This window comes from Nelumbo nucifera, chromosome 4, assembly GCF_055504915.1.
Source record: "Nelumbo nucifera cultivar China Antique chromosome 4, China Antique-T2T, whole genome shotgun sequence".
NCBI classification, from domain to species: Eukaryota; Viridiplantae; Streptophyta; class Magnoliopsida; order Proteales; family Nelumbonaceae; genus Nelumbo; species Nelumbo nucifera.
Genome location: NC_142652.1, coordinates 71896061 through 71908960, shown reverse-complemented (window position 1 = coordinate 71908960; position 12900 = coordinate 71896061). Strand labels below are relative to the sequence as shown.

At 38.7% G+C, this 12900-nt stretch overlaps 1 protein-coding gene across 1 annotated transcript; it reads left to right on the top strand.

The window, feature by feature from the left end:
* Positions 1-307: 307 nt before the first annotated feature.
* Positions 308-11262, top strand: LOC104611263 (pyruvate dehydrogenase (acetyl-transferring) kinase, mitochondrial-like). The gene is made up of 6 exons (XM_010278251.3): positions 308-936; positions 1229-1487; positions 1615-1795; positions 2925-3072; positions 3266-3479; positions 10827-11262. The coding sequence occupies exons 1-6, from the start codon at positions 688-690 to the stop codon at positions 10883-10885; spliced, it is 1110 nt and encodes a 369-aa protein (XP_010276553.1). The 5' UTR covers positions 308-687; the 3' UTR covers positions 10886-11262.
* The last annotated feature ends 1638 nt before the right edge of the window (positions 11263-12900 follow it).

Sequence of the window (12900 nt, the reverse complement as noted above, 5' to 3'; positions counted from 1 at the left end):
AGATATTTTACACATTTTCATTCTTTTTTTAGAAGATTCTACTTAGAAAGATCTACTTACAACTATATCAAAAAATTCAGGAGAAGTGATTCCTATTACAAAATTTTATAGGGTTTCAGCAACAGCCAGAAATTTCAGGAGAGGTTTCAGACATTTACCCTAATTTTTATCGCGTCGTTCAAATGCGAAACAGTCTCTCTGCAACTTATCCGATAAAAAAGGAAAACTGTGAACCGTGGCTTTACGGGTTCACTTCACGAGGGCAACCGCATGCCGATAAATCCGAAATAATCCACCGTTTTAAACGTGCCACCCACGAATTCGGATTTCGTCCTCACAAAATCCGAACTCGTCACTCAAACACCCAAGCTTCAGGGCTGCCCGAAATCAAAACGATCCGTTGAACGGTGGAACTCAGCTTGTGTGCCAGTGCCACGCTACGCTAGAACAAAAACCAAGCTACGAATTGTGGTTAAGTACTCAATGAGTTCTTCATCCCTATTCTCTCCCTCCATCTGTCATTAGAGCTCCTTCTCACCACTGTATCACATTTTCAGGCTCCCCCACCCGCCCCAACCCATTCTTTCAGTTCCCTCTCTCCTTCTCTATGTCGGTTTTGCCTTGTCTGCTCTGTGTGCATGTTCGTCCTTCGCTGTCTTGGGTCTTGTTGATTTCTCTTCTTTAGCCATGACGGCCAAGAAAATGCAGGAGTCCTTCTCTAAAGCTTTCATTGACGAGGTACATAAATGGAGTTGTCTGAAACCAACTGGTGTGAGCTTGAGATACATGATGGAATTTGGGTCCAAGCCCACCGAGAAGAATTTACTTCTCTCTGCTCAGTTCCTTCAGAAAGAGCTTCCTATCAGAATTGCCCGGAGAGCAGTTGAGCTTGAATCCTTGCCTTATGGGCTCTCTAATAAACCTGCTGTTTTAAAGGTACTTCGCCATTTTAATTTGTTTCCTTTAATCCCTTCTGAGAATGTTGTGTCTCTGTTTTTTAGTACATATACATTTATTTATCCATTTGATTGGTTTTGGTTATTCCATCAGTCCATTCTCTTTCTGCATCCCTTGGGGATTGCTCACTGAGACTTCCGTAGATGATTTCCAATTTGTTCTGTGGAAAGCTTAGTCCATTGTAGACATAAAATTTTTGAGTTTCACTTGGTAGATCACTGACTTGTCAACGTTGTGCTAAGCATAAAGGTTTGAGACATATTGCTTTCAGGTGCGAGACTGGTATTTGGATTCTTTCCGTGATGTGCGGTGCTTTCCGGAGATCAAAGATGCAAGCGATGAGTTGGATTTCACAGAAATGATTAAGATGATTAAAGTGAGGCACAACAATGTGGTTCCGATGATGGCATTGGGTGTTAATCAGCTGAAGAAAGACTTGGATCCGAAGATCGTTCCTGAGGATCTTGACGAGATACATGAATTTCTTGATCGTTTTTACATGTCAAGAATTGGGATACGCATGCTTATTGGTTAGCTCCCACTACAATCTTTTATATTCTAGCTATTCCCCCTCCCCCAATGATCTTGATGATGTTTCCTTGGAAGTTTCTTCACCATTATTTATTTATTTATTTATGTTTTTTTTGTGAAACTCAGGGCAGCATGTGGCTTTGCACGATCCCAATCCGCAACCTGATCGTGTAGGCTATATACATTCGAAAATGTCTCCCATGGAGGTAGCACGAGGTGCCAGTGAGGATGCCCGTTCTATTTGTTCACGAGAATATGGAACTTCACCTGAAGTTAACATCTATGGAGATCCAAATTTTACATTTCCGTAAGTTCTTCCATCCCAAGCTGGTTGGGGTTGTCCACTTTTATTTCTTTTGATATTCTACAATTTTTCTGTTCTTTTTTTTTTTTGGCAAACCTCCACTTATTACTGCTGCATTCTTCAATGCTTTGTTTTCTCCCCGTTTAGCAAGCAAGACTCATCTTTTCTAGCTCTGTCAGCCTGTCATGTTCCGTTATCTTTTTTGTTTTGCTAAAATGGTTTAGTATAAGCCGTATTATAGTTGAAAATTGGCAAGGTGTAGATTGTATTATATTTGAATTATGAGTATCGTTTATAGATGCTGCTGCAATCTTCCTCACTATATCTGGGTACATGGTTCATACGGTTAACAGTTCTAGCTTCCATCATTAGTTAATGCAAACCCTTTCATGCTCTTAAGTCTTAAGGGATAATGAGAGTCACCTAAATATGAAATCATTATCTAGCCTTTGGCCCTGTGCTATACATATTGGATATGTGATTCACAAATTTGAGGTAGGGTTTTGACACAATGAATTTAGCATTCATACCTGCAAGTGTTGAAAGATATCATTATCATTGTCACCATCCAAACTCAGTGCAAACTGTTTTCTTTTTGGCTACAGAAACTGGATTTGTCACTTATCCAGGTCTATCACTTTGGTTTGTGCATAATTGACCTAGTTCTCTTGCCACATTTGTCACAGATACATTATGTTGCATAGCCTCCATTCATATCTTTGGTTGTCCTTTTAATTATGAATATCAATCTTTAACTTTATCTATCATCAGCCCTATTTCAACATTCCACTCTGTTTCAGCTATAGGAATCCTATTTCAGCATTCTACTCTATTGGAGGTTGCATTTTCTGTTAATTGTGAGGCCTTAGTTCTTTTCTTAGTACTTTAACTTATGTCCTTTTCCACCTCTTCCTGGCTTTTTTAGAAACCTCCATTTGCAAATTTCCTCTCTTTACACTTTCAGTTATTACTCTCCTATACACATGCTTTCAATTTGCATCTTTACATAAATATAGTAATATACTAGTTTTCAGTTGCATCTTTTCTATTCTTGCCACTCGTCTGGTGGATTTGAGCATAAGGGTTCCCTTCCCTTATTTCTGTTCTTTGTAACTCATTTGATTTGTAACAGATATGTTCCGAAGCATTTACATCTTATGGTATTTGAATTGGTTAAGAATTCTTTACGTGCCGTCCAAGAGAAGTTTATGGACTCGGACAAAGTTGCACCTCCAGTTCGAATCATAGTTGCTGATGGAATAGAGGATGTTACAATAAAGGTATCCACCTGTCAATTTGATTCAAGTTGCAATTCTTATTTGTCAATATCTAGAAGATTTGCATGAGGTTTTTGAAAGAGAAAAAGTTCCAAAACACGTGCAGAAGGGTTGGTGGAGGGGGGAATGGACGTCAATATACTAAGTGAATGTGTTTGTAGTTATGCTTGACAGAGTGGTTTTATTAATACTACAGATCTCAGATGAAGGTGGTGGAATACCAAGAAGTGGCCTTCCAAGGATATTCACATATCTCTATACTACAGCAAGTAATCCATTGGATGAACAGACAGATTTTGCATCAAATGATGTTATGACAATGGCTGGATATGGTTATGGACTTCCAATAAGTCGCCTTTATGCTCAATATTTTGGAGGGGATCTGCAAATTATTTCCATGGAAGGTTATGGTGAGTCCAATATCTTCTTAATCCTCTTTGATGGAACATTTTTTCTTTTTTGGGAGCCATGTTACTCATTGAGTCATACAACATCTAGGTTGTTATCAAGTGCTGAATACCAAGTATTTGCTGTAACCTCTTCAGAAAATTCAAAACTGATATTAGAGTATTTGAACTTTTGTGAACAATTTACATGGTTTTCTCAAAGTGGACCATTGACTTTTTGCGGTTTTAACATCGAGTATTTGCTTATCATGGTACCCCCGGGTTCCACCACAATGTCTTCCTGTCACTGTTGAATTGAATATGACATTGTTTGAATAATGCTGGAGAGGCAATCGATAAAGCCATCTTGAAGCTGTTAGACATGGTGGGAACTGAAGACCTGGTTTCTGGTCATTGTTTTCTTACGCTTTTTCTTTTTTTCTTTTTTACTTTTGGAATTTTCCCAAATTTTGCGGAACCTTAGGGGAAAAGAAATTGTCTGAAGATCATGCTCATATTTAAACTGTTGATCTTAGATCAAAACCTAGAATTTTGAATGCTAGACCTTGACTGACAGAGAATCTATTTAATATGATGTTTCTGCTCTAAAAGACTATTAGACCAGTGGATATTGTGTCTGATTGGTGTACCAATGAATTGTTTCATTCATGCTGCTTAAACTCATCTTTTGAATCTTGTTTAAATAAATGTGTTTCAGTTGATATTTAGCTATTAGACCAATGGATTTCTTTTTCTTCTGTTATTTTGCCATTACAGATGAAACAGAGTTATATGTCATTTATGATTGATATTGTCTTTGAAATGCCTTTTTCTGGAGATGGTTGAACTATAGGATTCAGTCACTTGTCTTTAATTTGTAGGTCTGTCCATTCTTTGGAATCGACCCAAAGATGTATTGTTTACACCCTTCAGACAGGAGAGCAGGGTGAGGAGGACCATGCTCCCCTGCCCCCCAAAACCAAAACAACAAAAAAAAGAGAAAAAAAAAATCAAATAAAGGGAAAGTACTATATGATTTCTAATAAAGAGACAAATATTCTAGGTATTTAATCTATTTTAAATAGCTAACTGATAGATAGCTCAGTTGGTACGTTTTCTCATTCATTCCAGCAGAGACGGGGATTCAAATCCTGCTGCCGCGAACTTTGGGGACCGGGGGGGGTGGTTACAAGTGTGGCACTACTTAACAGCCTCTATGGAGGATACGGGAACATCACCAAAAGAAAAAATCTATTTTAAATATTGTCCTTCCTTAGAAATATAGTATACCTATTCCTTTATTTTTATAACCTTTGTTCAATATTTTTCTTAGATTCATCTACTTATGCTTTATCATAAAGGACTTTTCTACATAATAATGTATTCATTATTTAGTGTTGTTCAATAATCTATATAGCATCATATTGCTATGAGGGACAGACCTCTCACCATAAGTCCTAATTTTCTTGACTGCTATGTGTCCATTTGAAAAGTACATGGTTAAGTCTTATGATCTTATTGATTTTTAAGCCTATTATTTCTTAAGAATGCCCCATAGAATACCTAATAGCTCTTGTGATGCAAGCACTGTTTTTTCAACAATTTGTTTCTTTTATAGAAATGACTTTGCTAATATCAATCCAATTGCTGCCCTTTTTCATCTAATAAATCCTTGAATTTTCATGATTTTCTTTAAAAATTTAAAAAGATCACCACTGTTGCACATGCTAGTAAACTATTTCTTCGAATGCTTCCACTAAGAAAGAAGGTGGCATTAGTAAAATACATGGATCCAATGATTGCCATCTTGAATGCAATTCTTAAGTTATGTAGAAATGTAACTTTAGGCAAGATTTCCAATTTTTGGAAATTTCACTTATTTCTACAATACCATTTCAATATGAAATAAATAATTTTGTTTTGACATCCAAAAATTGAAAACTGAACTTAACTCAACTCAGCTTCAAGCCTAATTATTTGGGGTTGGCTACATTTTTTTTTTGATAGGTCCAATCGGTGCTACACAAGTCGGGGGGTAGCACATCCCCACGAATCACAATTACATATAAAACCCAAAGGAGGAGGGAGATCCTATAAGTTAAAACTTAAGATTTTTTTTCTTTTTTTTTTTTTTTTTGCTTGCAGGGATTGGCTACATGAATCTTGTCCAGTCATTGTGCTCTTTCAGGAGCCATGTTTTCTGACAAAATTGAAAACATATTAAGAAATTTAGCATTCAAACGAAAACTCATATCTCCAAAATAAAAAACATAACTAGGATTGCGGATTTGTTTTCAAAATGGATGATTTTTTATATTGCAAAAATTGTAACATTTTTATGAAGTATGTGATAAACATAATGTTTCCAATTTTTTGGATCAATAGGTCAACTTTTAATTTTAAATCCTTAAAGTTAATTGTGTTAATATTTAATAAATTAAAAAGTTACTTTTTATAGCCTAAAATTTCCAAGCGATAGGCCAAGTTTTATTTAAAATTTCTATATACCTTGATAGAAAACTATCAATCCAAATGTTACAAAATTTAGACAAAATCCAAGGTCAAGCATTCTAAAATTATTTTCCCTGAGATCTGCCCCTGCCTTCTGACTTACTTGGTGAGAAGTATTGAAATTCAAATATTTCTGTGCTTCTTTGGATAAATAGTTGTAAGATAAAACTATTTAGATAATCTGGAATGCAAATACTAAGAGGAACAATAGATCCACTTCTTTTAAGTTGCTGCAAACCTTGAAATCTCAAAATTGTATTACTCTCTCACTACATGCACACATACACACACACAGCTGGCCATGCTTCTCATTTGATGATTATAATCATATGTAGGAAATGTCATATTTGAATGCTTTAGATTTGTCAACTTCTACAAAGGACTTTCTAATCCTTCACCTACATAGGGTTTAAGACATTTAGTTTTAATGTTCTACCAATCATTCAATTAGAAGTTTGTAACCAATGAATGATTGTGATGGTGAGGAGTGACTTGGTGCGAGTAAAAGGCTCTAAAAGAGGAAGAGAGAGGCCAAGAATACATGAACTGAAAGTCAAAGCAACAGGAAATAATCCAAGGACATAGAATTTTATAGAAGATATGTTTGTTGATAGAATGCAATTATGAGACAGGATTATGTAGTGGAGCCCAAATGATGTTAAGGCATACTAAGTCAAATATGGATAGGGATGGAAATTTTCCCTGTAAAATCGGGGCCCCGCCCCCACCCCTGCCCTATTCCCCAATCTTAAACGGGGACAGGGTGGAGATGGGGAAAATATTTTTGCCCCGATTGGAGATGGGGCGAGGATGGGTTTCCATATAATTCCCTGAACCCGCCTCAAACCCGATGATAAATTAGTAAAATATTCCTAGATTTAATACTGATTTTTAAAATATATCTAAGTTTTACCCAAATTCTTAAAATCCTAAGACCCCATAATTACATTTTTAAAGTACCTCTAAATTATCATAATTCAATTCTTAAAATACCCCCAAATTCCCATAATCCTATTTGTAAAATATCCACAAATTAGAGCACCCGAGGTTCATTAAGAAGGTTGAACAGTGGTGGGTAGAGAGCAATCTAGCAGTGGTGTGGTATGGGATGAGGTTTCACAAGCTCCAATATCTGAAAGGGAGAATCAAGGAATGGAATCTACTGGAATTTGGGAGATTGGAGGAAAGAAAACAGAATGAGATCACACAGATTGAGAACTTGGACAGTAAAGAAGGGAGAGAAGGCCTAACTGAAGAGGATAAGGAACAAAGATGGAGATTGCGGAAACAATTATAGGATTCTATCTTTCAGGAGGAAATAAGCTGGAGGCAGAAGTCAAGATGCAAGTGGTTAGAAGAGGGGGACAGGAACACTAAGTTCTTTCATGCTTTGGCCTATGGCAGGAGGAAAGATTTTATTACTAGATTGGAGATTGAAGGGGAAATAGTCACAAGTCAGAGAGGAATTGCGGAAGCATTTGCAAGTCATTTTAGGAATATATATAGAAGGCCACTGAATAATAGGATATGGTTCGAAGGTTTGGAATGGCCAACACTGAAGAGAGAAGAGAGGGACTGATTGGACAAGAAATTTGAGTTGGAAGAAATAAAAGAGGCGGTATTTTCAATGGATAGATCAAAGGCACCGGGCCCAGATGGTTTTACGATGGCTTTCTACCAGGATTGTTGGGAGATTCTAAAGGAGGATATATTGTTGGTATTCGATGAATTCCATACTACAGGAGTGATTAACCCTAGGCTAAATTCCACATTCATTGCTTTAGTTCCCAAGAAAAGTGATGCAAGCCATCCAAAGGACTACAGGCCAATTAGTCTAGTTAACAATCTCTATAAGATCATCACTAAGGTGCTATCAATTAGAATTAGAAAGGTGATACCAACTATCATCTCGAACAATCAAGGAGCTTTTGTGAGGGGGAGACAAATAGCATATCAGATACTTATAGCAAATGAGAGTTTAGAGGACTACAAGAGATCCAGGAGAAGAGGTGTGGTTTGCAAACTAGATCTAGAAAAGGCTTATGATTTGGTTGATTGGTCTTTCTTATTGGAGGTGATGATTAACTTTGGTTTGGAGACATCTGGTGCAAATGGGTGATGGGATGCATTAGGGATTGTCATTATTCCATCTTGGTAAACGGGACAGTGGTGGACTATTTCCCAGCTTTGAGGGGAATTAGACAAGGAGATCCCCTATCCCCCTTCTTGTTTACATTGGTAGCTAAAGTGTTGGGGGCATTGATATCCAAAGCAGATTCCAGGGAGCTAATAAGAGGATGGAGAGTTGGAAGGGATAATATACCACTTACACATCTACAATTTGGAGATGATACGATTCTGTTTTGTGAAGGAGGGGATATCAATTGGATTAAAATTTTGAAACTCTCTATACAGCTCTTTGAACAGATGTCAAATCTTAGGGTGAACTTTGAAAAAAGTTGTATAGTTGGAGTCAATATGGGGGAAGGGGAGATTGGGGAGTATGCAGATATTTTGGGATGTGCAGTGTCTAATTGTTCATTAAACTACCTGAGCTTGCCTTTGGGGGATAATCTTCAGAGAGGTGATTTTTGGGCCCCTGTTGTGGAGAGATTTGAAGAGACTTGCCAACTGGAAGAGAAACTATTTCTCTTGGAGGGAAAATCACCTTAATCAGGTCTACTTTGGCTAACCTTGTATATTTTTTGTCAGTTTTTAGGGTACCGGTTAAGGTGGCTAATAGGTTGGAAAAGCTAATGAGGGATATTCTGTGGGAGCCGGGAGAGGAGAAGAGGGACCATAGGGTCAAGTGGGAGGTGGTTTATAGAGGTAAAAAGGAGGGAGGGTTGGGAATTGGTAATATTAGGACTAGGAATCTAGCATTACTAGGGAAATGGTTGTGGAGATTCTCATTGGAGAAAGAAAGGTTGTGGGTTAAGGTGGTGGGAAGTATACATGGACTACAAGAGCTTCCCCTTGGAGAGCTATTCAAGCCATCTTGCCTTTATTCTCTCCATGGATCAGGTGGACTCCCCCTTGGGAATCTAGCATTACTAGGGAAATGGTTGTGGAGATTCTCATTGGAGAAAGAAAGGTTGTGGGTTAAGGTGGTGGGAAGTATACATGGACTACAAGAGCTTCCCCTTGGAGAGCTATTCAAGCCATCTTGCCTTTATTCTCTCCATGGATCAGGTGGACTCCCCCTTTGAATGTTCCAAGCTTGTTTTCTTCCATGCCTAATTGGCCAACTAAAAGGGCTAAAATCATGTGGAGGTGTGGTAGAGCTGCAGTCTGTTGGACAGTGTGGGAGGAGAGGAATTCAAGGATCTTCTCAAATAAAGAGAGAAGTGTGGAAGAAATCATGGAGATCATCCACATTAGGATGGTACAATGGCTGAGAACATTGGAACTGTTCAAAGTGTTCTCAGTTGACGAGCTGTTAAGGAATTAGAAGGAGATTGCAGATTCAGGCTTATGTAGAAAGATCTTAAAAGCTTGCTGGACTCCTCCACCTCTTGGGTTCACCAAACTGAACTTTGATGGCAGCAGCATAGGCTACCCAGGGCCTTCCGGAATTGGGGGTGTGATAAGGGATGAAACAGAGAACTTGTTAGCCATGTACTCTGGGCCGATTGGGGTGGGAAACTCTTTGAGGGCTGAGATTTTAGGAGCTATTGAAGGGATACAAAGGGTCAAGGAAATGAATATCAAAAAGGTGGTTATAGAAGGTGATTCTGAAACGGTGGTGAAATGGCTAAAAGAGGACAGTGCTATGATGTGGAAATACAGCAATGAAAAGAGTACGTATAAGTGGTTAACCAAGGACATGAAAATTCAATGTACATGGATAAAGAGAAGTGCAAATGCATTGGCTGATGGTCTAGCTAGGCAAGGGATAAATAGAGACATTATTTTGGGCTGTTTTGTAATCACTGCATGGTCAGAAAGTTTCTTGGGTAGCTGGAGTTAAGACTTTTTAGCTCCCTCCCTTTGTAATCTCGATTTTATATCATTAATAAAATTTCACTGTTACTGATCAAAACAAAATCCACAAAATTATTTTTAGGTGGTTGCCTCGGGGCGGGGAAAATTCAGGGATTCCCCATCCCCGACAGGGAGTAGGTGCCCTGCCCCGCCACCAGGGGCGGGACGGGGATGGGGTAGATTATCTTGACTATGGGTCGGGAACAAGGAGGAGTGCCCCACCCCGTCGCCATTCCTAGATATGGAATCTTTTAGTGGAATGATTGATTGACACCTAAAAGTTCTGCTCACTAAAGTAATGGTGCTCTATAACAACTCAAGTTGCAGTTATGTGAAATAGGGTCTTCAAAAGCATTTGCAATGAAGAAATATGGTATAAAAATTAAATGAACCTAAAAATAATACTTTTTTTAATAGGAGCGGATAGAATGTGTTAGTGTATTACTAATAAATGCACTCTTTACTGGGGGAGAAAACCTGTGCTGCATGTATTTCACTCTTGAAATTACAAAAAAGGTTGTCATTTTGCAGATTTAAAGGATTGTAGAGATGTGGAACAAGTAGCTAATGGTTAGGGAAAATTGTCTATTGGCAATTGGCCTGCATGGAAATCTAAGGTGTGGCCTACCGATTGAATGGTTGGCTACTGAGTTGGGTCTTGCATCTGTGGTCTCTCTATAGGCAATATTGAATATTTGCACCTATAAGTGGAAGTTGTATTTGTTTGATAAAATTGTTTTTGTTCTTCTTCTATCACCGATTCTTTAATCAGAGGTTCCTAATTCCTTCATAGAATAACTAACTCATAGGCGTTAACTTTAAAAGTTCAATGTTATCATGTTTATTCAAATTTGAAACGTATTTTCTATTCTACAGGGACCGATGCATACCTTCATTTGTCTCGTCTAGGAGATTCACAAGAAACGCTGCCATGATTCTATGCCCCAGCTCGAAAATATAACATATTTGTTTATGGTTTCCAACATCTCACTGAAGAAGCCTAGCGTGGGAAGTGGAAGGTTTACTGCTTTACCATTATCATTTAAAAAAGGAGGATTGGCTGCATGGTTTCCTCACGTACTGCTCGAGTTGGTAGCATTCTTGTTCGCTCTTTGTTTCTATCGTATATCATACTTACCAGTGTATATGAGATTTGAGAATGCCGTTGGATTATTTGGGTGGTTTTATTTCTTTTCGATGTTGGGTTGGGAACGCCATTAAAGCCTTCTTGTAAATGTCTTACCAAAGGATAGAGGGACACTTATTTTTGGCTATTAATTACGGAGAAGTACGGATACACTTAATGCAGAAATTTGATTTCCACTGCACAGTTATAAACATTCAAAATGTTCAAAAACCCTACTCTATGCATCTATACCCGCCCATGAATTGGCATCAATTTTAAGTTGGCACCTACCCCAAATGTACTTTAAACTTACAAATTCTGACACGGGGGGTATCAGTATTAAGGGGCCAACCTTTGGTCGTGCTACCTGCTATGGTAAAATCTCAGGCTGGTTCAAGTCTGCGAAAAATGATGCAAGAAGCTTGACTACACACGAAAGAGGTCTTCTGGTGGATTCCTGAACCATTGGATTCGAAGTGCTCGGGTAGTAGCAAAAACATACATCAAGAATTATGATGACCGTCTCAAGATTCAAGACTCCATTTTTTCAAGGTTGTATAGTAAAATAATCTATACTGGATCATATCTAGTTCATGGTTGTGGAGCAGAAACTAGAGACCAAAGTAGACAGTTAGGCTGTTACGGTTCAAAGGCCATCGGGTGACCAAACCAAACCAGCTCCTCCCCTTTTTCTTTTTTCCGGTGACCGTATGAGGCCACCAGTCACCAAATCCTCTCTGCTCCTGGCAATCCTATTAACCCATTACACAGACTAGAATAAGTACTTGGAATTCCACTGGTCGAGCACCACGGCTTCAGGGAATAGAGAAGAACCATCAACATCCTTGGTAACTTGTGCAGACAAAAATCTCCATTCCCTCCAACAATGCATCCATTCCCCATCTTCAGGAAATGGGCGGGTGGCCTTTGCCAAAAAAGAGGCTACGGTCCATTTGCAGCCGGAGTTGAATCTTCAATTTGAGCCCGAGCCAAGGCCATGTTTTTGCACAACCCAGGAACCCAGATTTCTTAATCACTTTCTCTATCCACACCCTACCCACAGTACATTGCAGCTGCACATCCGTCAGTATAAGATGGCTACGTGCAGTTCGGATCTCTTACCCACAAGAGCCTTATCCACACCTACCCAGGCTTCACTACATATGTATATTGAGAACATCTCCCCTATTTGCATTTACCACTCATGGGGAGATGTTTCCAATGTATAGTTGTAGTGTCATGTGGGTAGGTGTGGGTAGGATTATAGATCTGAATTGGGCGAAGATGTGTAGCTGCAATTCAAGGCAGGTAGAGTGTGGTAGAGAGTTGTGAGCAGGAAATCCGGATTGGTGATGGGTAACATCTTTGATGACAACGTCACAAATGGTTAGGGGTGAAAGTCAGGTGTGCTGGGCTGGGTATAAGCTCAACAAGGCCAAATTATGAATTGGGCCCAAGGTCAAACCTGATCTCCTGTTTCTCACTGAAATTTGATGCACTCAAGTTGGGTTCTGTCTTTGGCTGGGCTCAGGTTAGTCAATCAGCCCAAACTAAAATTTAACATGAATGTATATGTTTATATATGCAAGTATGCAAATGACTGAGGGTTGGCACAGTTGATATGTTAGCTGGTCCGCTCTAGCATAAACATGAATTTGATTTCCATAACCAACTTTTGGGGCGAGGGGGTGGTTATTAATGGTGTGCATGGTTTTGAAAACTGGACCGGTTAATCTGAGAACCGATCAGGTAACTGATTCTGTTTCACCCTAAAACTGCTTTTGGCCAAAAACTGTTGATTTGGTCAACAACCTATTGACCCTA